Consider the following 22,415-nt stretch of genomic DNA (forward strand, 5'->3'; position numbering starts at 1 on the left):
CCCCCCATTTCTCCCTTGTCCTCCCAGACCTATGATCCGAGAGAAGGCTACAACCCCCAACCACCCGACCTCAGCGGAGTTACCCTGTCCCGGGAGCTGCAGGTGAGACCCCTCATCTTTCCTTTTGGGGTGTGGAGCTGTCTGTTTGGGTCGGGGAGGACATCCTCTGAATCTGGGCCTTGACTCTCCGCATCCACACCCAGGCTATGGCAGAACAGCTGGCCGAAAATTACCACAACACGTGGGGGCGGAAGAAGAAGCAGGAGCTGGAGGCCAAGGGTGAGGGGACCCATCCGCCTCTGCCCAGATCCTCCTCCTCCACAGTCCCCTAGCCATAGGCTCTGGATCGGAAGGGCCTGTGTTAGAGCTGTGTGACTTTCATCTTCCGCAATTGCTTTCACCCCCCTGAACCTTGTTTCTGTGTTTGTACAGTGGGGATAATAGCATTTACTACCTTAGGGTTGTGGTGAGGATGTGAAGAACATCCAAAAGCAATGATTTGGTTATTTTTATCTCTGTCTTTATTACTGTCCTATATAATAAAAGCCTAATATGCAAATCGACCGAACTACCCGTCACTATGATGTGCACTGACCACCAGGGGGCAGAGGCTCAATGCAGGAGCTGCCCCCAGCCTGCAGGCCCCAGGCCAACCAAGGCAGATGCCAGGGGGCCACTCAATCGCCCCACCAATCGGCCCTGATCGCTGGCCAGGCCTAGGGACCCTACCCGTGCACGAATTTCGAACATCTGGCCTCTAGTAATTGTATAAGCCTTCAACCGCAGGAACCACTTCCAATGAGAGTGGCCTGGGTCCCTCCCAGCCCCCTGATTTCCCGTCTTTGCCACCCGCCAGGTGGTGGGACCCACCCTCTGCTGGTCCCCTACGACACTCTCACTGCCAAGGAGAAGGCACGAGATCGAGAGAAGGCCCAGGAGCTGCTGAAGTTCCTGCAGATGAATGGCTATGCAGTCACCAGGTACGTGGGCTGGGAGCCAGACCTGAGAACAGTGGGCAAGAGAGGCAGAACCCACAGGGCAGCAAGCAGCTGGGAGAACTGGCCGGTGTAGGGGAAAACAGGGCCAAAAAAGGGAGGAGGCTAAGAGGGCAGGGTCTGGAGAGCAGAGGCGGGACCAGAGAGGGGGAGAAAGCTAAGAGGGTGGAGCCTGGCAAATGGGGTGGAGCCAGAGAGGGTGTGTTAAGAGGGTGGGACTTGGGATAAGAAGCGGCTCTAGTCCAGGGAAGGAGCTGGAAACTCCAGGGACCTGGGGTGAGGCAGAAACTCGAAGAAGCAAGGCCTGGAGGAGCAGAGTCGGAGCTGGAGAAGGATGGGAAACAGGGCATTCTGGGTCTAAGCTGATCCTTTCCTCCGCCCATCCACGCAGAGGCCTTAAGGACATGGAGCTGGATACATCTTCCATTGAGAAACGGTTCGCCTTTGGCTTCCTGCAGCAGCTGCTCCGCTGGATGGACATTTCCCAGGAGTTTATCGCCCACCTGGGTGCGGAGAAGTCCCTCCCCGATGCCCGCCCTACCTGGGAGCCAGGTCACGCATGTCTCCTCCCTCCCTCACATAATTACTGCGCCAGACGGTGTTCTAGGTGTTGAGACTACACAGTGAGCAAGACAGACAAAGATCCCTGTCCTGGATTCAGACAATTAATGTCAGAAATAACTCACTCACTTCGTGTGTTAGAAGGCGCTTGATGTTATGGGGGAAAGACTGCCATGGAGCCAGCTAAGGCGTGAGCAAAGGGGAGTAGTCCCGAAGACCTTGAAGGAAGTGGGGCGGGGGCCGTGTGGACATCTGGGGAGAGTATTCCAGGCAGGGCAACAGCCAGTGCAAAGACTCCGGGGGGGTCCCTGCCAGGAATATCAGGCCTGTTTGGCTGCAGCAGCGTGACTGAGGGGGAGAGTGAGAGGAAACGGGGTCAGAGACGTGACAGATGAATGGAGTGATTTCTTAAATGTATGTAGAGCTCACATTTATTTCAAAGTTTAATATTGGAAGTGTTTGGGGCCTTTACTTAGAAGTTTGGGGATGAGGACTATGCCATAGGAACTTAACCCTTGTTTATGTCCGTTAGCCTGGGGTCCAATCGGTGCCCTGATGCATTGTTTTGCTTAAAGTCAGTTTCCAAGAACCTGAGGAGGACGTTAAGTGAGAACGTGCTGTACACAGACCCCCCGGGTGGGAGGAGATGGCACAAGGATGTTTCTCACGGTGCCAAGAAATAGCAAGTCTCTAATAATTAGGGTCGGCATTATTACTTTAATAGCATTAATTATCATTGTCACCATTATTATTATGTTTGAAATTGATTTCCATTTTAAAATGAACAATATTGACCTCTTGTTCCATTTATTTCAAATTTACTCAGTGTCAGGTATTGACGTTCAGGAAGAAAAGGGCTTGTGATAGGAGAGGAGGGGGATGTTCCATGGCCCTGCCCATTCTCAGCCTCAAGAAGGGTTTGATCAAGGAGTTAGGGCAGCAGATGAAAGGTAGGAGAGAGAGTTTTATTTCAGAGCCAACAAGGTGACTTCACGTGAAGAATTTATCTCCCATCCTCTCCGAACGCTGCCCCATCAGAACACCGTGAGTTCGCTAGCCTTGAATCCACCATGACCCCTTTTTGCCCCCCTCCTCCCCTCTCAGAGGCTGTGGTCAGCAGTGGACGAGTAGAAAAGTCCCCGCACGAACAGGAGATCAAGTTCTTTGCCAAGGTGAGAGGTGGGCTCAGAAGCTGGAGGAGGCTGGGAACGCTCCCCACCCTTCACTCAGTCACACTCATCTCTTCCCCCCCCTCCCTCTTCAGATCCTGCTCCCTTTGATCAACCAGTACTTCACCAACCACTGCCTGTATTTCTTGTCCACACCGGCCAAAGTGCTGGGCAGTGGTGGCCACGCCTCCAATAAGGAGAAGGAAATGATCACCAGGTGGGCTTCCCTGTGACCTCTGACCCAGCCCTATGACCTCCCAGCATTGTAACCCTGGACCTTATACTCCTACCTTGGACCTTAGGGTCTCTGTCCTGGGGGCCGGGCACTGACTACCTCTACCTGCAGAGGCAGCTAAAGGGCAGGGTGGCCGACTGTCCTGTTGTGCCGAGACCGAGGTGCTTCCCAGGACATGGGCCTTTCAGGCAAACTGGGATGAGTTTGTTGTCCTGTCAGAAAGGCTGACCAGTCTCCCCACTCGGCCCCAACATGCCGGTTATTGCCAGTTCCTTTCAAGCTTACTCACCTCTGCCCCTCCCCACCCCTCCTGTCTTCTTCTTTTTTCTCCCCCATCATCCTATCTCCCCTGGCTCTGCCTTCTGTCCCTGTCTCCCTATGCCTGCCGCCTCTAACTGTGTCATCACTGCCCCCGCCCCTCGGAGCCTTTGCACCCTGTTTCCCCTGTCCTCCTTTCTCTGTCATTAGCCTCTTCTGCAAGCTTGCTGCTCTTGTTCGTCACCGAGTCTCTCTCTTCGGTAAGTAACTTGGCTCCCTAAGCCCTTCTTCGTAATCTTCCCTCTCTTCCCCTCATTACCAACCCCACCCTGGAGAAGTATGGCCCAGGTTCATGCCTTCATTTGAACAACCTTGACTGTATTCTTCCCCTGGACCCTACATGGACTAGGCAGACCTGGGGGCAGTGACTGGGACCGTCCTGGGCCCTGCCCTCATGGAGCTCACGGGCCAGGACAGGGAAAACAGGCTCATCGCCAGAGAGTGAAGGCCTGAGGGGTCAAGGCCTGGATGGGAGAGGGTCAGGGCCTGGATGGGGAAGAACAGCAGCCTATGGGAGTCTGGGTAGGGGTGCGGAGAGATCACTTGGGGTGGATGTAGATGGAGGTACTGTACTGTAGTCCTTCCTTCATCCAAGCTCGTCTTCATCCCTCAGGGACGGATGCCCCAGCTGTCGTCAACTGTCTTCACATCCTGGCACGCTCCCTGGATGCCAGGTAGGGCCACAGGTCATGGTGCCCATTCCTAGATTCCCTGAAATCTAAACTCTCATACTCTAGAACTGGGGTGCCCCCACTTCCCTCCTAGGACGGTGATGAAGTCAGGCCCCGAGATCGTGAAGGCTGGCCTCCGGTCCTTCTTTGAGAGTGCCTCCGAGGACATCGAGAAGATGGTAGAGAACCTGAGGCTAGGCAAGGTGTCACAGGCGCGCACACAGGTGAAGGGCGTGGGCCAGAACCTCACCTACACCACCGTGGCCCTGCTGCCCGTCCTCACCACCCTCTTCCAGCACATCGCCCAGCACCAGTTTGGAGATGATGTCATCCGTAAGGACTCCTGACCCTAAGGGCGGGGGAGGGGGGCAGTCCAGCCAACATCTCCCGTCCCCATGTGCCCAATAGAAAGATCAGGTGTTTAAATGTGTATTTGTTGAGTGGATTTATTGCCATAAGCAAAGTGCGCATTCAGTAAATTAGTAGGGAACAGAATGAGTTAATTAGGATGACTTCAGCTGCTCTATCAAAAGAGCCTACATCGCGTAGCTTAAGCAAGATGGAATTATATTTTTGTCCTGCGTAACAGTCTCTTGTAAGTGGACCACAATGTCAGGATCCCAGGTTCCCTTCATTTTGTTGCTCTGCTGTCTCTGAAATATTGCCTTTATCCACATGGTCCAAGATAGCACACCGTTACATCCTTATTCTAGCCGGTAGGAGCGGAGAACAAGCAAAGAGGAGGGCACCTCAATTATTTTAAAGGAACAGCCTACAAGTGTTCCGCATCACTCCTGCTTCCATCAGGCCCATCGGCCAGAACGTAGCATGTGGCCCATGTTTCTGCAAAGGAAGCTGGGGAAGTAGCCTTTATTCTCGGAGGTCATGCGTAGAGCTAAATACTGGAGGTCTAGGAAGAAGAGGAGTACAGAAAGCAGGTAAGAGCAGGTGCTGGGAGTCAGTTAGCCGTGTCTGCCCTGTTTATTCTACCAAGGGGCTCGATCCCCAGCAGGGGAGAGCCAATCAGTCAATGTTGATGTTTCTCTCTCATCAATGTTTCTAGCTCCCTCTCCATTCCTGTATCTCTAAAATCAATAAAACATTTTTTTTAAAAACCCCAGTAAGAAAAGTAGCACTTGGATGGGGATTCCCATTTTACTTGGAAATTTTAATAATATACAGAAAAGTCAACAGGAGAGAATTGTGAAGAACTTGCCCCGTTTGCTTTACCTTTCACTTTATGGGTGAGAGGATCTGCAGACTTTCCTGACTTTTGAATGTGAGTTGCACACGTAGTGACATCCCACCCCTGAACATTCAGCTTGTATCTCCTAAGCAAGAACCTTCTCTCATGTAACCACATATCAGAGTCACCCCCAAACTGACTATATCTAAGTTTCCTATTACCCTCAAAATGCCTTTGATTTTTTTTAAAAAATTCAGAATCCAGTGATGTTTCTCTCACGGCTTTGTAGTCTCTTTTCAATCTAGGACAGCCCCCCCCCCCCCATGCCCTCTTTTTGCCTTGTGACATTTGTGAACTTGATGAGATTCTTAACCCAACCTTCCAAAGAGGATGTGTGGCTAACCTAAAATTCTAGCCAGGATTGCATGTGTGTTTGCGTTTTTCTGGAGAGTATCCATCACTATCATCAAAGAGATCCATGAGTCCTTTCCTACTGAGTGCCTGCTGTGTGCCTTGTTTTAATTGCTTTCCGAGTATTAACTGGTTTTATCCTCACAATAACCCCCATGAGGAAGATACTATAATTATCCCCATTTTACAGATAGGAAAACAGGCCAAGAGAGTGGTATTTGCTCACGTCACAAAACTAGTAAATGGCAGGCAGCTCTCCAGCCCCTGCTCTTACCCTCCATTTGGATACAAGGGAGGGGGTTGGGGCACTGGTGTGGTGGGCACATCCTCCACCCTTGTTCTCTCTCTCTCTCAGTGGATGACGTCCAGGTCTCATGCTACCGAACACTGTGCAGCATCTACTCTCTGGGAACAACCAGAAACTCTTACGTGGAAAAGTAAGGAGGAACAATCATAGTTTGGGGCTGGAATGAGCACTCTGGGGGCTCAGGGAGGGGAGGGCGCAAGAGAAGATGGGGGTGAGTGAAAAGCAGGGGAGATCAACAGCGGCACTTTGTGGCAGATGCAGTTCCCCAAGGTGACCACATGAGGGCACTCAGGTGAAGGCTAGCAAAGGAAGTGGAGGCCTCCACGCTGGGGGTGGAGTAGGGTTGAGGGGGTGGGGGGATGACCAGGCTCTTGCTGGCCCAGATGCCAGGTTGTTCTTCGCTGAGGAACAAGCTTGCCCTGACAAGGGGCTTGCAGAAATTAGGGGAGCACACGGGAGCCATAGCACACTGTGGGGCACTGGGAGGGCTCTCCTGAGCCAAGATCACAGGTGGGACAAGAGGGCATTCAGGAAGCTGGAGAAAAAGGTCACATCTGTGCCCGCTGGTGAGCAGCACTCTGTTCCAAAGGGTTCTGGGGAGAGCCACTTCTGTGGAGGCTGGGGCTGGGACCCAGGTCCAGGCGGAGGACATGGGAGCTAAGGAGCGCCCTCTTTCAGGCTACGGCCAGCCCTCGGGGAGTGCCTGGCCCGCCTGGCAGCGGCCATGCCTGTGGCGTTTCTGGAACCTCAGCTGAACGAGTATAACGCCTACTCGGTGTACACCACCAAGTCGCCCCGGGAGCGGGCCAGTAAGTTGTGTGGGGCGAGGGCGGCTGTCAGGGCTCCAGTCCACGGGGCCCAGGGCAGAGCCCACTCTGGGAGCAGTGTGGCCCTGTCTGAGCTCTGAGGGGGCTGAGGATTCCCAAGCTTGGGTGTGCTCCAGATTGGGGAATCCCGGGGTTTATGGGGGACCCTAGTATGTGGTGTGGACACTGAGGCCTGAGGGTGATGGGCTGGCATGCCCTGATCCCTCCCTGCACCCCAGTCTTGGGGCTCCCCAACAGCGTGGAGGAGATGTGCCCTGACATTCCAGTGCTGGAGCGGCTCATGGCAGACATCGGGGGGCTGGCCGAGTCGGGGGCCCGCTACACAGAGATGCCCCACGTCATTGAGATCACACTGCCCATGCTGTGCAGCTACCTGCCCCGCTGGTGGGAGCGCGGACCTGAGGTGCCCCCACCCGCCCTGCCCGCTGGGGTCCTCCCACCCTGCACAGCCGTCACCTCCGACCACCTCAACTCCCTGTTGGGGAATATCCTTCGAATCATCGTCAATAACCTGGGCATTGACGAGGCCTCGTGGATGAAACGGCTTGCTGGTGGGTCTGGGGGCACTAAGCCAAGGAGGGTTGGGGCCAGGGTCTTGGGGCTGGAGCCTCTTGATCTTAACAGTCTGAGAGGAAGATCCCAGGCTCCATGGTCTCCTGGGAGTTGAGAGGAGTCAGAGTCTAGGTTTTCTCAGGATTGAAAGTCAAGGGTCATCCCAAGGGGTGAGAGGCTCAGGGCTGAAAGGATGAGCCCAGGGAGTCCTCCAGGCTGGATTCTGAATTTCTGGAACCTCAAAGTGGGTTAGATCAGGATTTAGGAACGGGGTCAGAGCCTGAGTTCCGTATGCAAATAGTCAGAGGATGAGGTTCCTGATGAGGATGGGTTATAGGTAAGAGGTCAAGACACTAGTCCTTAAAGGGTTGGGATTCCTGGTTTAGAAGTTCTATGTCAAAAATTGGTTCAAACTAGGGGGTGGGGCTGGAATTGGAGGCCAGGATTGGAGGCAAAAGGCTGGGGTAAGAAGCCGTAGTCAGAAATCATGTAGTGAGGAAGTCTGGGAAGGGACCAGGTGAGAGGTTCAAGACAGGTGAGAGGTTACAGGCTAGGGTAAGATATCAGTTGGGGTCACAGGCCAGGCACATGTGTTAGGCTGGCATCACAGGTTCAGGTTATGGGTTATGGTTGGGATCAGGATTCAGGGACTATGTTACAGGTCACGGCCCAAGGTCCAGAAGTGGGATTAGAGATAAATGCTGGAGTCAGAAGCCAGGGTCAGGCTCAATGATAGCTGCTGGGACAGAGGAGTCATGGGAGGATGGGAACAGAGGTCATAGGTCAGATGCTGGAGTTAGAGGCTGGCCAGCAATGAGTGTCGCCCCTTTGCTCCTGCAGTGTTTGCCCAGCCCATCGTGAGCCGGGCCCGGCCTGAGCTCCTGCACTCCCACTTTATCCCAACCATCGGGCGGCTGCGCAAGCGGGCGGGGAAGGTGGTGGCCGAGGAGGAGCAGCTGCGCCTGGAGGCCAAGGCGGAAGCCGAGGAGGGTGAGCTCCTGGTGCGGGACGAGTTCTCCGTGCTCTGCCGGGACCTGTATGCCCTCTATCCACTGCTCATCCGCTACGTGGACAACAACAGGTCAGCACGTCCCCACTGTCCCCCCACATACCTCAGCCCGCCCTCTGGCTTTCCCGAATCCCATCTGACCCTTCGCCTTATGACTTGCTATAAACGTCTTGCAATTCTCACCCAACCTTCTGACTCCAACCCCATTGTTTCTGGCTCAAAACCCCACCCACTGGATTTGCTCCCTTCCTGCCCCTTTGCACTCCTGAACCTGAGCCCTGCCCGGCTGCAATGTCAGCTATAAGGAGCCCTGCTTTCCTCTCCGGCACTTGGCCTCCAGGCTTGGGTACATGAGGTGTCTGATATTTGTGCAGCAAAGCCCAATCATGAAGTCTTTCTCTGTCATTGAAGAGAAGAAAGATAGTCCAGATGCGGCCAGTCTCATTCCCCCCAGAAACATGGATCTTTATTAAAAGGGCAAGTGCAGGTATCAACCAACTGCTAACGTCTCTCTAAATTCAGAAACTATTAACTCCACGTGCAGCCTAATTCAAGGATAGTAAATGAGTTTCAGCTCCAGTTCCATCCTTGTTGGAAAAGGTTGTCCTGGGAGCAGAAAAGGAAGCGGTGGTATGCATGCTGGCTGCATCCTGGCACGTCCATCTTTGTGCTCACCAGTGGGTACTGCTATAGGGTAGATTCCTCGGAGTGGGAGAGCTGGGTCAAAGAGTTCGAACAAGTAAATTGTGGTATATTCACACAGTGGAATATTACACAACAATTCAAATGAACAAAGTCACAACACACAACATGGATAAATCTCACAAACATCAGGTTAAGTAAAAGCCAGGAAAATAAAATTAAAAAGAGTACATATCATATCATCTATTTATGTAACGTTCAAGAACAGACAAAAATAATTCATGCTCTGTAAGTCAAGATAAGCGTCATTTTTTTCAAGAGGAAGGAAGTGGGAGTGGCTGGGAGGGACACAAGGGTAGTTCTAGGGACTGAAAATGTTCTATTTCTTGAGTTGGGTGGTGGTTACACAAGTGTGTTCACTTTGTGATAATTCATCAAGTTGACATTTATATGCATGTTAAATTTCTTTTTTTTCACTGTAGAAAAAATTTATTTGCCTCATTAAAAAATCTCCATAGTGCATTTAACTATAAATTCAATCTTCTCATTCAAGGAGTTGCAAACAAAGTTTAAATAGAAACTTTTGATTGCTTTAGGTTTAAAAATTTTATATTTTTAAAATAAATCTTTATTGTTCAGATTATTACAATTGTTCCTCTTTTTTCCCCCCATAGCTCCCCTCCACCCAGTTCCCACCTCACCCTCTGCCCTTACCCCCCTCACCCCGCCGCACTGTCCTCATCCATAGGTGTACGATTTTTGTCCAGTCTCTTCCCACACCCCCACACCACTTTCCCCCCAAGAATTGTCAGTCCACTCCCTTTCTATGCCCCTGATTCTATTATATTCACCAGTTTATTCTATTCATCAGATTTTTTATTCACTTGATTTTTAGATTCACTTGTTGATAGATATGTATTTGTTGTTCATAATTTTATCTTTACCTTTTTCTTCTTAAAGAATACCTTTCAGCATTTCATATAATACTGGTTTGGCGGTGATGAACTCCTTTAGCTTTTTCTTATCTGTGCAGCTCTTTATCTGACCTTCAATTCTGAATGATAGCTTTGCTGGGTAGAGTAATCTTGGTTGTAGGTTCTTGCTATTCATCACTTTGAATATTTCTTGCCACTCCCATCTGACCTGCATAGTTTCTGTTGAGAAATCAGCTGACAATCGTAGGAGTGCTCCCTTGTAGGTAACTGTTTTTCTTTTGCTGCTTTTAATATTCTCTCCTTGTCTTTGCTCTTGGCATTTTAATTATGATGTGTCTTGATGTGGTCCTCTTTGGATTCCTTTTGTTGGGGTTCTCTGCACTTCCTGGACTTGTAAGTCTTTCTTTCACCAGGTGGAGGAAGTTTTCGTTCATTATTTCTTCAAATAGGTTTTCAGTATCTTGCTCTCTCTCTTCTTCTGGCACCCCCATAATTCGGATGTTGGTATGCTTGAAGTTGTCCCAGAGACTCCTTACACTATCTTCATATTTTTTTTATTCTTTTTGCTTTTTGCTTTTCCAGTTGGGTGTTTTTTGCTTCTTTGTATTTCAAATCTTTGACTTGATTCTTGCGATCCTCTAGTCTGCTGTTGGATCTCTGTATATTATTTTTTATTTCAGTCAGTGTATGCTTAATTTCTAGTTGGTCCTTTTTCATATTCTCGAGGGTCTCACTAAATTTATCAGCCTTTTCTAGGAAATTCTTGAAAAACCTTATGACCGTGGTTTTGAACTCTATATCCAGTCGTTTGCTTTCCTCCATTTCTTTCATTTGTGACCTGTTTCTTTGTCTCCACATTTTGGCTGCTTCCCTGAGTTGATAGAGTGGCTTTGTGTGCTAGGTGTACTATAGGGCCCAGTGGCTCAGCCTCCCCAGTAACCTGAGGTGGACACTCTTGGTGCACTCCTTTGTGGGCTGTGTGCAGTCTTGTTGTAGTTAAGCCTTGATTGTTGTTGGTATCACTGGGAGGAATTGACCTCCAGGCCAATTGGCTGTGAGGATCAGCTGTGTCTACAATGGGAGAACTTCTGTGCTGGAGACACCCTTATGAAGCAGGACTTGCTTCAGTGGGGCTTTGGTGCTCACTGAGTCTGCCCCCTGAGTATGTCCCTTATGGATCTGAGGAGTTGTAATCTGGATGGTCCTACTCTGACCCCTGGGTACACTGGCTCTTGGATCTCCAAGGAGGTGCTAATTTAGCCTCTGCCTGAGGTCACCCAGCAGGAGCTACAGAGAGATCTGCAGATTCCTCTTCTTTGTTTGGGTTTTGGAGGTGCCCAGATGAGGGCCAGCTGTGAAGCAATGCAAGCTGCTGTGGGGCCTTGGGCCTTCTTTTGGATGTTCTGGGTCTCACTGACTCAGCTGCAGTTTGTTAGGTAAGTTTAGATTTCAAAGGACCAGGCCATTCATATGCAAAAGCCTCTGCACACAGCTTGGATGGGGCGGAGTCTCAGGGCAGAGCAAACAGCAATGGCTTCCCGTCAGCCCTGCCCTAAGAGGCCCCCGGGTCTCAGTGTCCCTTGGTAATCGGTAATCGCTGCAAGCACCTCTGAGAGAAAGCTGCCCTCGAGTTCCGCCCACTGCCAGACAGACCAGTTTCTCCCCGTATGAATTGGGTCCCCAGAGTCTCGCCCAGAACTGGAGTTCAGAGCAGTCAGGAGCTTGTGTCTCCCTGTGGATTGAAAAAGCCAGCCACGTACTCAGTTGCCAACCCTCCGCCCACGCACCTCCGCACCTCTGCCTTTACTTCCGCAGCTCCTCTGAGTTTCAGTGTGCTTTTCTCTTCCCTTCTAGTTGTAGAATTTCCACTCAGCCAGCCTTCCTGTGGTTCTGGATGATGTCCATTTTATCTTTTAGTTGTAGTTTTGAAGTTGTTGTGTGAGGCAGCAAGTTCAGGTGTTTACCTATGCCGCCATCTTGGTTTCTCTCTCTAGGTTTACATTTTAAAAACTCTTAAATTTACTGAGGGAACATTTAAAAAGCCAGATTTTAAAAATCTTGAAGCATAAATTTATAATTAATGGGCCTATTATTCTGCTCCCAGTGCCGGCTCTGCAGGAGAGAACACTTCCAACCTATAGCTAAAGCATGAAATAAAACAGTTACAAACTAAATCCTGCATCAGCTACTGAAAGAGCTGAAATAATTTAGGGTGGGAAACTTATGTGTCATTATCTTACACAATTTCACTCCAAAATTAAAAAAGCAAACCCAAAGGCTCAGCTCTTTCCCCACTTTAAAAATGTCCCTGTCCGCCCTCCTCCCTGCAATCCCTCCCTCTCTCCAGGACAAAGTAGAGCTACAGGTCCCTGTGGTGGTGACTTGGACCAGGGCTGTCCTCACACCCAGAAAACAGAGGGGATTCCCAGCCATTGTCCTCCCTCCGCTGAGCATCACCAGCACTATGCATGTTATATTTCACTGGAGAGAGAAAAACGTTTGTAAAGGAATGGTCATTGAACAATTTTAAATAATTTGAAGGGCCAGATTACCTAGAAAAAATTCCACCCCTCCTTTTGGAGTCTCCTGGTCCCCCTGATCCTCTCCCCTAAGATCTCTTGTGTAGCCCCTCTCCTGGGTGTCCCACCCCATCCCTCACCAGCCCCTTCCCTGCTGCCCAGGGCGCACTGGCTGACGGAGCCCAATCCTAATGCTGAGGAGCTGTTCAGGATGGTGGGCGAGATCTTCATCTACTGGTGCAAGTCCCACGTGAGTCCCTGCTCACTCCCTGCTCCTCTTCATACCTGAGAAGCTGCTGCCCTGAGATGCCCTCCCCACACCCTGCCTGACCCCAGTACTGCTTCTACCATCAGAACTTTAAGCGTGAGGAGCAGAATTTCGTGGTCCAGAACGAGATCAACAACATGTCGTTTCTGACTGCCGACAACAAGAGCAAAATGGCCAAGGTGGGTGCTTTGCTCTGGGAGGTGGCCTTATCAGGGAGGGAGGGAACACCCAAGGGCTTCCTACCTGCCCCTCCTCATCCAGCTGGCTTCCCTGTCCTGGTCACATTCCCTGCAGCCCTCACAGCTTTGTCCTCTCTCATCTTGTATTTCCTTCCTCCTATCCTCATTATCCCAGGTCCCCCACTCCTCTCCCCTTATTACTTCTCAGAACTGCCCTCTACAGGGCAAACGCACCCACCCTGAGTCAAGGTGTGGGAATGCCCTACAAGGGGGTGCATGTCCGGTGGGCAGAGAGCTTGGGTTGGGCCAACTTGGAATTAGGCCTGGGGTTCTCTGAGGACTGGGGTAACCCTTTTTGTCTCTGTCTGCCATCTGATGAAGCAGGCAGGAGACGTACAGGTCAGCCCCTCATCTGGAACCTTCCGCATGACTCTTGGCTAATACCCTCTTCCCCACAAACCCCAGCATCTGCACCCCTCCAGAAAACCCTTGTCCCTATTCCCCACCCCTCATCCTTGGCTCCCAGACACCATCCTCTTTCTCCCCCCATTCCTCCCTGTCCCCAACCATCCATTCCCTTTCCAACTCTCAGCTTTGAGCAAATTTACTTCTTTCTTTTTTTTTTTTTTTAACTTACGTTGAAAAAAAAAAACAACAAACAAACAAAAAGAAAGAAAAAAAACACACCACCTCTCAGCTTTCCCCGAAGCATTGAAGCATTGTGGGCTAAGGTCCATTGTGGGCTGAGGTTGTGAGGAATGGAATGAGGGTGGGGCAGGCACGTGCATGCCGAGTTTAAGTCTTGGGGCTCTGGAGTGAGAGAGACTTGGGTTAGAATCCTGACTCTGGCAGTTGGCTATGTGACCTTGGTCAACCGTCTTATCCTTCTGAGTTGCTGGTGGCATTTGGCCTATGGCCCCTGGCCCAGGACTCTGCAAGGACTCAGATGCATGTACGGCCTCCAGATTTCGAGCTGGTGTGGGTGTGGCCCTGGCCAAAGCTTGTCACCCTGGTTTCTCATTGGCATGACTGGGGTGGTCCTGACCACAGGTCTGCACCAAGGCTTCAGAACATGGCTATGGGACCCCATGCCCGTGTTTCTGTTCCCAGATCTTTTTGGATCTCTCTTGCATCTTCTGTCTTCCTGTTTTCTTGTCCATCTCAGTCTCTCAGTGTCTCTCTTTTTCTTCCAACTTCTCTTGTCTCATCTTTATTTCATTCTTGGGAACTCAGTCTTGAGATATGAAGTGTGGGTTTGTGCATGTTTTTTGGAGGGATGTTGTACTGAGAGTTCTTAGGGGATTCTGGGAGAAGACCTCCAGAGGTTGAGAAAGGCCTGGAATTTGGGGGAATCTGGAAGGGTTTGGGACCGGAGTTAGGAATTTGGGATAGGGGCTTGGGTCTGGGAGGGTCAGGGCTGGGCATCTGGTGAAAGATCAGCAAGGTCTGGGGTGGTAACTGGGGCAATGGCTGTTGGGGTGGGAACCGTGCATGGGGCTGGGCTGGCACTCAGGCTGGTGCTGAGCCCCATGTCTCCACAGTCAGGTGGCTCAGACCAGGAACGCACCAAGAAGAAGCGCCGGGGGGACCGGTACTCTGTGCAGACCTCGCTGATTGTGGCCACACTCAAAAAGATGCTGCCTATCGGCCTGAACATGTGTGCACCCACTGACCAGGACCTCATTGCGCTGGCCAAGACCCGCTATGCTTTGGTGCCTGCCGGACCCCATTCTGGGAATCTGCCAGGATCCCACTCAGCACCCTACACCGAGCCCCCAAGACCCCAGGAGCCCACTGGAAGCCCTCCCTTAGGACCCTACTGAATCCTTCTCTAAGACCCTAAGGACTCACTGGACACCCTAGGATGTTTAGGACCCCACTCAGGAAACTGCCAGAGCCCTGGGACCTAAGGACCCTACCTGGGACCCTACTGAAACCCAGAAATACTAAGACCCTCTCAGATCCTCCCTACATAAGCCTTCCACCAGCTGCTGGGTTGACAGGCCTAGAAGGACCACATTGAGCCTTCAGGGATCCAACTGAACACCCTCCCCCAGGACCATGCCAAACCCATTATGACTCTGAGGACCCTACCCAAGATACCATTAGCACCCCTGAGACTCCTCTGAGCCCTCCACCAGGACCTCTCAAAACTCCTTGAAACCCAATGAACCCCTCATGATCCCACTGCCCTCCCCTGAACCTCTGGGTCTCCACTGAGCTCTCATCACCTCTTTCCCTCAGGACCCTGCTGGACCCTCCCTCTGAACTCTCTTGACACCCAACTAAGCCCCTCAAAACTCTCAGGGGCCCAGTGAGCACCCTGTGACCCTAAGTAGCCCTGCAGAATCCTAATGGTCCCTTCCCCAGATCTATGAACAATCCTCTGAGGTCCCAACAATCCATGGGATCAGTTGACCCTGCCCCTGAACTCTAAGCGCTCTGGGACTTAAAGGAGGCCTCCCAGGACCCCGCTTACCCCTTGTATGGAATAACACCCTCCCCACACCTGATCCTTTTCACCACAAGAACCTATGAGGGTCCTATCTCAAGACCTCTAAAACCTCCCCCCAGGACCCTACTACCCCCCACTAACCTCCCCTGGTATCCTTAGGACCTCAGGCTCCTCCTAGGACCTTGCTGAGTCCTGCCAAGACTCCAAAGAGCTCTTTGACCCCTCAACTTGGTCCTTGAGGGCCCCCCTCTCCTGGGACCCTAAGGAACCCCCACCCTACTGACCTCTCCTTTGGCCTGTGAAAACCCTACTTATGACTTGGTTGATATGCCTGATCTCCCATGACCTCTACTAACCTGGCCATCTTCCTTATAACCCCCTTCACCCCATCTGATCAAATATACCCCATCCATCTCCCACTTACTTGCAGTCCCACTCTGACCCTTCTCTGACTTCCAATAATTCCTCTGTGGTCTTATTTGACCTTTGAGGACAGCCTGTCACCTTCTACCTCCTCTCATACCCCCACGAGGCCCTTCTAATCCTTACTGTCTCTTCAAGGTGCCTCAGTGGCCTCTAGGACTCCCCCTCTGACCACTCCTGATCTCTGATTTCTTTTGAGTTTCTCTCCCATCCTCCCTACACAAGCCTCCCACCAGCTGCTGGGGTGACAGGCCTAGAAGGGAAAGGGTTATGGGTCAAGGAGAGAGCTGAGCCCTCCGGAGTGACCCAGCTTGGCCATGTTTCTCCCCCGCCCCCTCCCAGAAAGACACGGATGAGGAGGTCCGGGAATTTCTGCATAACAATCTTCACCTTCAAGGAAAGGTAGGTCTCCTTAATCTGCATCTAGGTACATTGAGATACCAGCAACAAAAAGAGCCAACTTATGAGCACTAACTATGTACCAGGCATCGAAAGAGGGACCTTAACTTGTACTCACTTCCCACGGAATTAAGTATGACCGCATTGAAAGGGGCCGGGTAGGCCAGAGCAGCCACTGCATGCAGGGCCATTCCCCACCCCACCCCACCCCACCCTGCCAGAAACCAGGCAGAGAGAGGGCTTTGTGGACAGGGTAGGGGCCCTCATGCCAGCCCACTGTTCTTCCTCCTCTCAGGTGGAAGGCTCCCCTTCTCTGCGCTGGCAGATGGCCCTGTACCGGGGCCTCCCGGGCCGCGAGGAGGACGCAGACGACCCTGAAAAGATCGTGCGCAGAGTCCAGGAAGTGTCCGCAGTGCTCTACCACCTGGAGCAGGTGGGCGGCTGGCCTATGATCTCCTGGCCGGACAAGGGGCAGGCCTTACATTTGTGGGCGGGGCCGGAGGGTGTACCTCGGCTTTTCTGGGCGGGCCAAGGGGTGGGTCTTGGGTCTGTGAGTGGAGCTTGCATGGAACCTTGAGTTTAAATCGAGGCTTAGGCCCAGCCAGTAGGGCTCAGTGGTTGAGCCTTTTAAAAAAATTAATGTTTATTGTTGACCCCATTGCAGCTTGTTTGAGAGATTTTAGCAAAGTCTGAAGCCTGAGCAAAGACAGGCCATTCATATGCAAAAGCTACTGCACACAGGTTGGGTGGGGCTGAAAATTGGATGGGGCAGGGTGTCAGGGAATCACCAGGGTAGTGGAGCAAACATGTATGGCTGCCAGTCAGCCATGCGACTGGGGAGGTCCCAACACAGGAACAATGACCCCCTGTTAGCACCTCCGACTAGGAGAAAGCCGCCCCTGAGTTCCTGCCCTGATGCCAGACAATCCAGTTCCTCCCCATATGTGTCTGTGTTCCCTAGAGACTTGCCCTGGCACTGGAGCTCAGAGGAAGTGGGACCTTGTAAGTTCAATTTGTGTACAGGGAGGTGCTTTAAGAGGATCAGCTGGGTCTTCAGCAGCCTCCGTGTTACTGAGCCCCAATCCCTGCTGGTTTTTACAGCCCATAGTTATGGGGACTTCTTTTCTCAGCTCTGGGAGCCTAGGCTAAGGGTCTAGTGTGGGGCTGGGACCCCTTGCTCCTCATGGGGGGCCTCCACAGAGATGATCTCCCACCCGATTAAAAAATCCACACATGTGGGTGCCGGTCCAACCCATTTCATGCTTCTACCCCACCTACCACTCTCAGGGTGCTTTCTTCTTTATTTCTCTAGTTGTAGGACTTCCATTCAGCCAGCTTTCAGGCGGTTCTGGATGATGATTGTTCTGTATTTTAGGTGTAATTTTGATGTGGTTTTGGGAGGCAGCGGGTACAAGCGTTTTCCTATGCTGCCATCTTGGTCCCAGGAACTAGGAGTTCATGGGTTGATTCCCTGTCAGGGCACATGTCCCGGTTGAGGGCTTGATCCCCAGTAGGGGACATGCATGAAGTAGCTGATGGATGATTCTCTCTCATCACTGATGTCTCTCCCTCTCACTTCCTCTTTCTGAAATCAATAAAAACATTTTTAAGTTGTTGTTTTTTTAAGTCTAACGTTAAGATGAGTTATAAATAAATAAATTGAGGCTTAGAATGGAAACTTGAATCAGTGCGCTCAACCTTGGGCCCGGAACTGAACTTTGGTTCAGATAGTAAAATCTGATGGAGACTACTTGACTCTCTAGGAAGGGCCTTGGAATTGGGGGCGGAGCCTGGGTAGAGACCCTGGGTCTGTGGGCGGGGCCTAGGAGAGAAATTCTGGTCTGGAAGCAGAAACCAGGTTGGAACCTTGACTCTGTCAGTGGAACCAAGGTGTTTCTTTGGCCCTGTTCGTCAGACCTGGGCACAGATGGGCAGTCTCACTCAGGCTGGAAGTGGGAATCAGGCCAGGGGCAGAGTCTGGGGACATGACATTGTTCTGCCCCCAGGTCGAGCACCCTTACAAGTCCAAGAAGGCTGTGTGGCACAAGCTCTTGTCCAAGCAGCGCCGGAGGGCGGTCGTTGCCTGTTTCCGCATGACCCCCCTGTACAACCTGCCCACGTAAGACACCCCGGGTGCAGGGGACCTAAAGGGACCTCAAAGAAAGGGTGGCTGAGAGGGCAGGAGGATGGAGTGCCAATATGACGGGTTCTTTAGGAACGGTTGGTGAGGCAAATTCCTAAGAGGTCAGAGGAAGCGGAGGAGAGAAGGTCCCACTGTCACTCCACACGTTTCCCTTGCAGGCACCGGGCAAGTAACATGTTCCTGGAGAGGTACAAAGCCACGTGGATCCTAACTGAAGACCACAGTTTTGAGGACCGCATGATAGATGACCTTTCAGTGAGCTGGGGCCTGCCTGGGAGTGTGGGGGCAGAGCTGGATAGGGCTGGGGCTGAGGCTGCCTGTTGTACCTCTCCAGGGGTCGCCCTTCACATGGAGAGGTATGAGAAAGGTGGCCTCTGGCTTGGGCAGAACCAGGGAAGGGTGCAGGATGTGGGGCATGTGAGAGAAAAAGATCCAGCCCATCAGGGCTATGGGTGAGACAGGAGGGGACTCTGGAAGCCCCTTCCCCAACCCCACTCCTTCCCGACAGAAAGCTGGGGAGCAAGAGGAGGAAGAGGAAGAAGTGGAGGAGAAGAAGAAGCCAGACCCCCTGCACCAACTGGTCCTGCACTTCAGCCGCACTGCCTTGACTGAAAAGAGGTGAGGACCCTTCATCGGTCTTGGGGAGATGACCCACTACCCCCCTGCCCCCAGCAACCTCCCTGTTCCTCAAGAGAGACCTTCTGTGTCCTAGGGGAGCGGATCTCTCAATGTCACTTTGCGAGGACTGGCAGGGCCACCGTGTACCACTGTGCAGGCAGAGCACTCACAAGGGCATCTTCGAAGGTTTCACATCACAGGCAATATTGATTTTGACATTTTTAGAAGAAAGCACCTTGCTCAAACAAAAATCAGTATGTTATAGGAACGAATCAGCAAATTACGACAAATTTCCAACAGAGGGACGTGTGGAAGGGGTCCCTTTTCTAGTTCACACAAGGCTGCATATGGACTAATGACAGTCTTGGGAATAAATGACCGAAATAATGGTGCTGCTGCTGATAACAGGTGACATTTATCAAGTGCTTATGTGTCAGGCACCATGCTAAGCACTTGGCATCCATATTCTCCCACTTAATATTCACACTATAAGATAGACACTATTATCAACTCCTTTTCGTGGACAAGGAAATGGCAGCACAGAGATGTATTTTTCTCACATCACATGAAGTCAGGAGGTAGGAAGTCCAGGACTAGGCAGTGACACAATGACAGTCACGAGTCATTCAGGCTGACAGGCTTGCTCAGGCTTTCTGCACTGCATTCTGAGCTTCTGTCTTGTGGTCACAAAGTGGATGCTAAACTTCCAGACATGACCACGTGCCAGGCAGAAAGAAGGGAAGAGAATTTGTTCCCTCTATGCAAGGCCAAGATCTTTTTATCCAAGGAGAGAAGCCCTCCTTGGTGGGCTTCTGCACAAATCTCATTGGCCAGAATTCTGGCTTCAGGCTACCAATAGCAGCAAGGGAGGCTGGGAAGTTCAGTGTCCTGGGAAAGCAATGACTCTGGACTATCCAGGTGTGAACCCCAGTAAAAGCTGTGTGACCTTGGCCAAGAAGGGTCTTTGTGCCTCCCTTTCCTCACTGGTAAAATGTGGCTAGTAATATACCTACCTAATAAGATTATTGTGAGAATTTATATCTCTCTCTCACTTAGAACAGGGATTAACATAGGGTAAACACTTAATAGGTCTTGCCATTACTATTATTATTATTACTAGTGTTTCCGTTGCAGGAAGAATCCTGCAATAGGGTTTCCTGCTGCACTCTACCCCACCCCACCTGCTCTCCTTCCTTCTCCCCCGCCCCGCCTCCACTCCTCCCTTCTCCTCCCCGCGGCTTGCTTGCTTCTCCGCAGCTTTGCTCCCTTCTGCAGCTCTTCGCTTCTTTCTATGCTGTCTTGATATGCAAATTAACTTCCATCTTGGTTGGGGTAATTTGCATAGCGTCCTGATTGGCTGGTGGGCGTGGTTTGGCTGGTGGGCGTGGCTTGGGCATAGTGAAGGTGTGGTCAATTTGCATATTTGTCTATTATTAGGTAGGATGGTTATTATTATTATTATTATTAAGACCCAAGGATAAGGTGGTTGGTCATAGTTGTCAGGGTGGTAAGATGGACCCAGAAACTCCATATTTCCATCACACCATTTTAGCAACCCCAGTGGAAAGGGAATAACTCTACCAATAGCTTCAGCAAAATTCCCCATATGAGTTCCCCTGGACTATCTCTAGCCTGTTCCTGTGGCCAAGCAGAAAAAAGTACTGATTGGGCCCAGTCTTCATCACAGGCCCACTCTGGCAATGGACAATTTACCCTGCGTGAACCACACGGGCTGAGCATGGGGAGGGCTGGCTTTCCAAAGGAAATCTGGAAGCTGCTATAAGACGGGGTTCTCTCCACTGGGTCCTGACTGTCTCCCCAATTACTTCCTCAGCAAACTGGACGAGGATTACCTGTACATGGCGTACGCTGATATCATGGCAAAGGTGAGGCCCTGCCCCCATCCAGGCCAGGTCCCCTTCTCCTCAGCTGCAACGCCTGTCCACTGAAAGGGGTGGGGGTGGGCTGAGGATCTCCTCTGTACCCCATCATCCCTAACTTATGCCCCATCCTCAGAGCTGTCACCTGGAGGAGGGAGGGGAGAACGGCGAAGCTGAAGAAGAGGTTGAGGTTTCATTTGAGGTAGGTGGGATCAGGAGGTCCTGGAGGAAGGGATGGGGGACGCTGACTTCAGTCATCCTCATTCACTCAGCAGACACTCACAGAGGAGTGCTCTGAGCCAGGCCTGGGCGGGTGATGTTGGGGACACAGCAGTGACCATGTTAGTCCATTGGGGAGACATGTGCATCACAGACAGTAGCAGCACAGAGTGTTCATGGTGGTGAAGAGGGAAGCTCAGGCGGGAGGGTCAGGGCTGGGAACGCAGAGCGGCTCAGGGGTAAGTCACGGGGCTGTGGAAGCCCACCCAAGGTGCTCCACCCAGCCAGAGGTGCAGGGTGGCAGGAAGGGCTTCTCAGAGGAAGGGATGTCTGAGTAGGGGTGTGCCGGTTGAAGAAAAGGAGAAAGGTGTTTCAGGTAAGGTAACAGCTTTTGCAAAGGCCACGCAGTGAGAAAGAGCTAGTAAACGTGCAATTAGCCCACCTATTCATCATTAAGGCAATCAGCAAGCATTTCCTGGAGTTTCTTAACCATTTTCGTGCCAGGGTTCCTTTTGGCATCTGGTGAAGCCTTTCTCACGATGATGTTTTTAAATGCAGAAAATGAGTTCAGCCAAAACCGGTTTGGCTCAGTGGATAGAGCGTCAGCCTGCGGACTCAAGGGTCCCAGGTTCAATTCCGGTCAAGGGCATGTACCTTGGTTGCAGGCACATCCCCAGTAGGGGGTGTGCAAGAGGCAGCTGATCGATGTTTCTCTCTCATCGATGTTTCTAACTCTCTATCCCTCTCTCTTCCTCTCTGTAAAAATTCAATAAAATATATTTTAAAAAAAAAGAAAATGAGTTCATAAGAGAGGAAATAAGCATATTGAAGTAGTTATCAAAATACTGAGTTAAAAATTTGTGATACAGTAATATCTGCACTTCTTTATTAATCTATTAAATAAGATCTAGCAGTGGGTCCAATAGCTACTGTAAGTGATAAGTAGTGGTGAATAAAACAATATTTTGAGATGTCTACAAAAATGTGACATGGAAACATCTGTGATGCTTTTTGATGTTGTTAATCCTCACCTGAGAATATTTCCCATGGATTTTTTAGAGAGAGTGGAAGGGAGGGGAAGACACAGAGAGAAATATCAATGTGAGAGAGACACATTGATTGGTTGCCGCCCGTACTCGCCCTGACAGGGGGGGGCCAGGGACCGAGCCTGCAGCCGAGGCACATGCCCTTGACCAGAGTCGAACCCGTGACTGCGGACCAATGCTCTATCCACTGTGCCAAACTGGCTAGGGCTCATCTGTGATTCTTATTGATGACACAACCATGGCTTCTATAATATTGCTCTGTTTTATGGCCTCATCCATAATGGGAAGAAGTGCTCCATTTCAGTTAGAGGGTAGTACACATAACCTTTTTCCTCATTCGAGTTCACAGACTTCCCGGATTTTATCCATTGACCCCCTGGAAGGTCTGTGGGCCCGGGTTAAGATTGCACCATGCCCCGTCCTGCACTAGGTGCCAGAAACAAATGGA

The 22,415-nt window shown here is 51.2% G+C and overlaps 1 protein-coding gene across 2 annotated transcripts in view; it reads left to right on the forward strand.

The window, feature by feature from the left end:
• The window catches only part of RYR1 (ryanodine receptor 1), a 122,587-nt gene that overhangs the window by 58,865 nt on the left and 41,307 nt on the right, over positions 1 to 22,415 (forward strand). Inside the window, exons 55-78 of one of the 2 annotated variants that reach the window (XM_054710466.1) lie at positions 28 to 102; positions 204 to 279; positions 857 to 980; positions 1,387 to 1,502; positions 2,661 to 2,728; positions 2,821 to 2,942; positions 3,429 to 3,478; positions 3,892 to 3,952; positions 4,044 to 4,282; positions 5,902 to 5,983; positions 6,532 to 6,662; positions 6,899 to 7,231; positions 8,073 to 8,313; positions 12,500 to 12,587; positions 12,692 to 12,784; positions 13,169 to 13,183; positions 14,326 to 14,496; positions 16,005 to 16,064; positions 16,357 to 16,494; positions 18,068 to 18,180; positions 18,363 to 18,459; positions 18,713 to 18,822; positions 20,657 to 20,708; positions 20,839 to 20,904. In XM_054710466.1, coding sequence (XP_054566441.1) covers positions 28 to 102; positions 204 to 279; positions 857 to 980; positions 1,387 to 1,502; positions 2,661 to 2,728; positions 2,821 to 2,942; positions 3,429 to 3,478; positions 3,892 to 3,952; positions 4,044 to 4,282; positions 5,902 to 5,983; positions 6,532 to 6,662; positions 6,899 to 7,231; positions 8,073 to 8,313; positions 12,500 to 12,587; positions 12,692 to 12,784; positions 13,169 to 13,183; positions 14,326 to 14,496; positions 16,005 to 16,064; positions 16,357 to 16,494; positions 18,068 to 18,180; positions 18,363 to 18,459; positions 18,713 to 18,822; positions 20,657 to 20,708; positions 20,839 to 20,904 — 2,721 coding nt within the window. The remainder of the gene's footprint in view (positions 1 to 27; positions 103 to 203; positions 280 to 856; positions 981 to 1,386; positions 1,503 to 2,660; positions 2,729 to 2,820; positions 2,943 to 3,428; positions 3,479 to 3,891; positions 3,953 to 4,043; positions 4,283 to 5,901; positions 5,984 to 6,531; positions 6,663 to 6,898; positions 7,232 to 8,072; positions 8,314 to 12,499; positions 12,588 to 12,691; positions 12,785 to 13,168; positions 13,184 to 14,325; positions 14,497 to 16,004; positions 16,065 to 16,356; positions 16,495 to 18,067; positions 18,181 to 18,362; positions 18,460 to 18,712; positions 18,823 to 20,656; positions 20,709 to 20,838; positions 20,905 to 22,415) is intronic. The other variant, XM_054710465.1, reaches the window with a different exon arrangement.

Source organism: Eptesicus fuscus, chromosome 21, assembly GCF_027574615.1.
Source record: "Eptesicus fuscus isolate TK198812 chromosome 21, DD_ASM_mEF_20220401, whole genome shotgun sequence".
NCBI classification, from domain to species: Eukaryota; Metazoa; Chordata; class Mammalia; order Chiroptera; family Vespertilionidae; genus Eptesicus; species Eptesicus fuscus.